The sequence below is a fragment of the Entamoeba nuttalli genome, assembly GCF_000257125.1.
Source record: "Entamoeba nuttalli P19 unplaced genomic scaffold asmbl_5984, whole genome shotgun sequence".
In the NCBI taxonomy this organism is placed as follows: domain Eukaryota; phylum Evosea; order Mastigamoebida; family Endamoebidae; genus Entamoeba; species Entamoeba nuttalli.
In genome coordinates, this window is record NW_008577811.1 from 1 (window position 1) to 2861 (window position 2861).

At 22.1% G+C, this 2861-nt stretch overlaps 2 protein-coding genes across 2 annotated transcripts; both read right to left on the minus strand.

Moving 5' to 3' along the window:
• Nucleotides 1-715: 715 nt before the first annotated feature.
• ENU1_144890 (hypothetical protein) lies at nt 716-1210 on the minus strand (the record flags this gene model as incomplete). The annotated part of the gene is made up of 1 exon (XM_008860445.1): nt 716-1210. One exon carries the CDS (start codon nt 1208-1210, stop codon nt 716-718), a length of 495 nt encoding a protein of 164 aa, XP_008858667.1.
• A 70-nt stretch (nt 1211-1280) lies between these two features.
• ENU1_144900 (leucine rich repeat protein, BspA family protein) lies at nt 1281-2360 on the minus strand (the record flags this gene model as incomplete). Its single annotated transcript, XM_008860446.1, has 1 exon — nt 1281-2360. One exon carries the CDS (start codon nt 2358-2360, stop codon nt 1281-1283), a length of 1080 nt encoding a protein of 359 aa, XP_008858668.1.
• Between the last annotated feature and the right edge of the window lie 501 nt (nt 2361-2861).

Consider the following 2861-nt stretch of genomic DNA (forward strand, 5'->3'; position numbering starts at 1 on the left):
AAGATTAAGAGGAGGATATTAAAATAATTGGACTATTCATTATATTATCTTATTTTGTTAATTTTTTATAATACAACAATTCAAAATAAATAATTTAAATTAAGATTTATAACTACTATAAAAAAATATTATTTAAATTCATTTCAATAAATTATATGTTTTTATATTATTAAAAATTAAAATCAAATATTACACATAATAAAAAAGACGTCATGTAATATAATTCTTATAGAAAATTATTAAATATCTAAATGTTGCTGTTTATTTTTTTTTTTTATGTTTTTATATTTACTCGACACACTTATTTTATTGCGAAATAATATATATATTTTTAAGAATAATGATTTTAATTGAACTACAATGTGTTATTATCAAACTTATTACTACCCACCACTAGTAAGTGTTGATGGATATTCATTATGTCAATGTAAATTAACAAGATACCATTTTAAAATATTTTAATTGATAAAATTACTTAAGACAATATGAAGATTAACAACCAATAATAAATAACGAAAAAAGGAATTAAAAGCTTGTAGATGAATAGGTTTAATGAAATGATAAGAAGAATTGATACAAATTGTAAAATAGATAATAAAAAATGAATTAAAATCAATTGATTAGACAAATATCTTCTTTAAATTATTTGTTCTTCTTTTGAAATTAACGGAAGTCTATTGATTTGATTAGTTAATATGTTTTGTTTATTTGAAATTTATATTACAAACATTTGTTTTTTCCATATTTCAATTTTAGTTTGTTTTTTAGTACGTGCATTTGCAGGACTTGTACCTGGCATTATAATATATTTAATATTAGGTAATTCTTTAAAGAATTTATGATACAGTTTTGAAGGTCCTTGACCATTGAAAAGAACTGTTTTGATTGTTGGATGCTCAATTAATAATTTGTTTATTTTATTTGGTTTTACCTCTTTTATATCACTGTCTAAACTACCTTTTCGTTCACATTGACAACACACATCCCATAGTGCAATTTGACATGATTTAATTAGTTCAATTCTATGTTCATATCTTGGTGGAACACTTGTCATTGATTTTAACGATGAAATGATTGACCAAAAACAGTTCTGTGGGTGTCCATAGTATTGTTGTTTTTTGAGAGATTCAGTGCCTGGCATTGAACCTAAAATGAGAATTAAAGGTTTTGATGGGATGATTGGGTCAAATGATGAAAGTCTTTCATTCATCATGTTTCTTAATTTCTGAAAAATAGTTCAAAATTATTCAAAAACAGAAAATATTAAAATTTTCTTTTACTCATTTAGGTAAAGTCTCAAACAATGAATTGTCCATTTCTATTACCTCTTTTAATGTTTCACAACCTTCAAAGCAACCATTTTCATATTCAATACCTTCATGCAATGTTATTAATTCTAATTTCTTACAATCTTTGAAACAATATTTTTCAATTTTAGTAACAGAACTTGGTATTTCTACTTTTCTTAATCCAACACAATGACTAAATTCAAATGATTTAAGTTCATTGATTTCTTTAGTTATTATAATTGCTGGAATATTTTCACATCCATTAAATATCCTTCTTCCATAATTTGTTGTTGGTCCAATAGTAATTATATTAGAAAGACTTTTACAATTACAAAAACATCCATCCCCAATACTTTGTATTGTTGGTGGGAGTGAAATTTCTAACAATTTATTACAATTAACAAAACAACGATTCCCAAGAGAAATTAAATGATCAGAAAAATCAATTTCTTTTAAATTAATACAATTCATAAAACTTTCATCTTCTATTGTATCAATCCCAAAAGGTAATTGAATTTTTTGAATTGAAGTACATCCTTTAAAACAATATTTTGGTATTACAGAAATCATATCACTAAGTACTACATTTGTTAATCCATAACAATTCATAAATATTCCATTTCTTATTGATGTAATACAATTTGGAATAGTAATGTTGTCTATTAAATGATTATCACAAAAACATCCTTTATCAATAATATGACATCTTTCATCCATTTCGATAAAATGTTCTTTGACATCTTCTTTAGTAATTTTAATTTTATGAAAGATTTCTTCAATTTCTGTTTCTTTATTAACTTGATTAATAAACTCTTTATATCCAATTTCTCTCCAATTTTCATATTTGTTAATATTGTTTTGTATAATTTTTTTTTCATTCCCATAAATGTATTGCGTTTGGATTGAAGGAAACATTTTAATATTTTTCTCTGTCAATACTACTGTGTTAAAATGAAATTTACTCATTGTCCCTCTATACTTTTTACATACTAATTCAACATTAATAATGTCTTTAATATTTATAAAATACTTACAAATAATCATTATTGAATATGCATCTATTTTTCCCATCTTCTTCTATTTTTAAGTTCTTCTTTTTCTTATTTCTCTTCTTTTTTATCTCTTTTTCATCTCTTTTAAATAAACATTATTGAAAAAACTTAACGTTCTTAAAACTTTTTCCTTCGAAGATGCTGTTTACTTTTGTTTATTAAAGGGAATTTATCTAAATTTTTGACTATCCTTTCAAAGAGTAATAAGTTATAAACTAAAACATAATAAAATAACATTCTTTTATTCTGTTAATTTATTAAAAATGAATCAGAATGATAAATAAAATATTTTCTAGAAATAAATTAATTTTATAAACAAAAAGCAATTTCTAAAGATTTAAAAATAAATTTAACAAAATTATAAGAAAAGAAAACCAATTAATTATATTTAATGATAAAATTTTATAAAAGTATTATTAATCATTAAACACCTTTTTTATCACTTAAATTTCTTTAATAAAAAGTAATTTTTAAACTCTTTGAATGAACTAAACAAAAAAACTTAATTAGTTTAATGTTT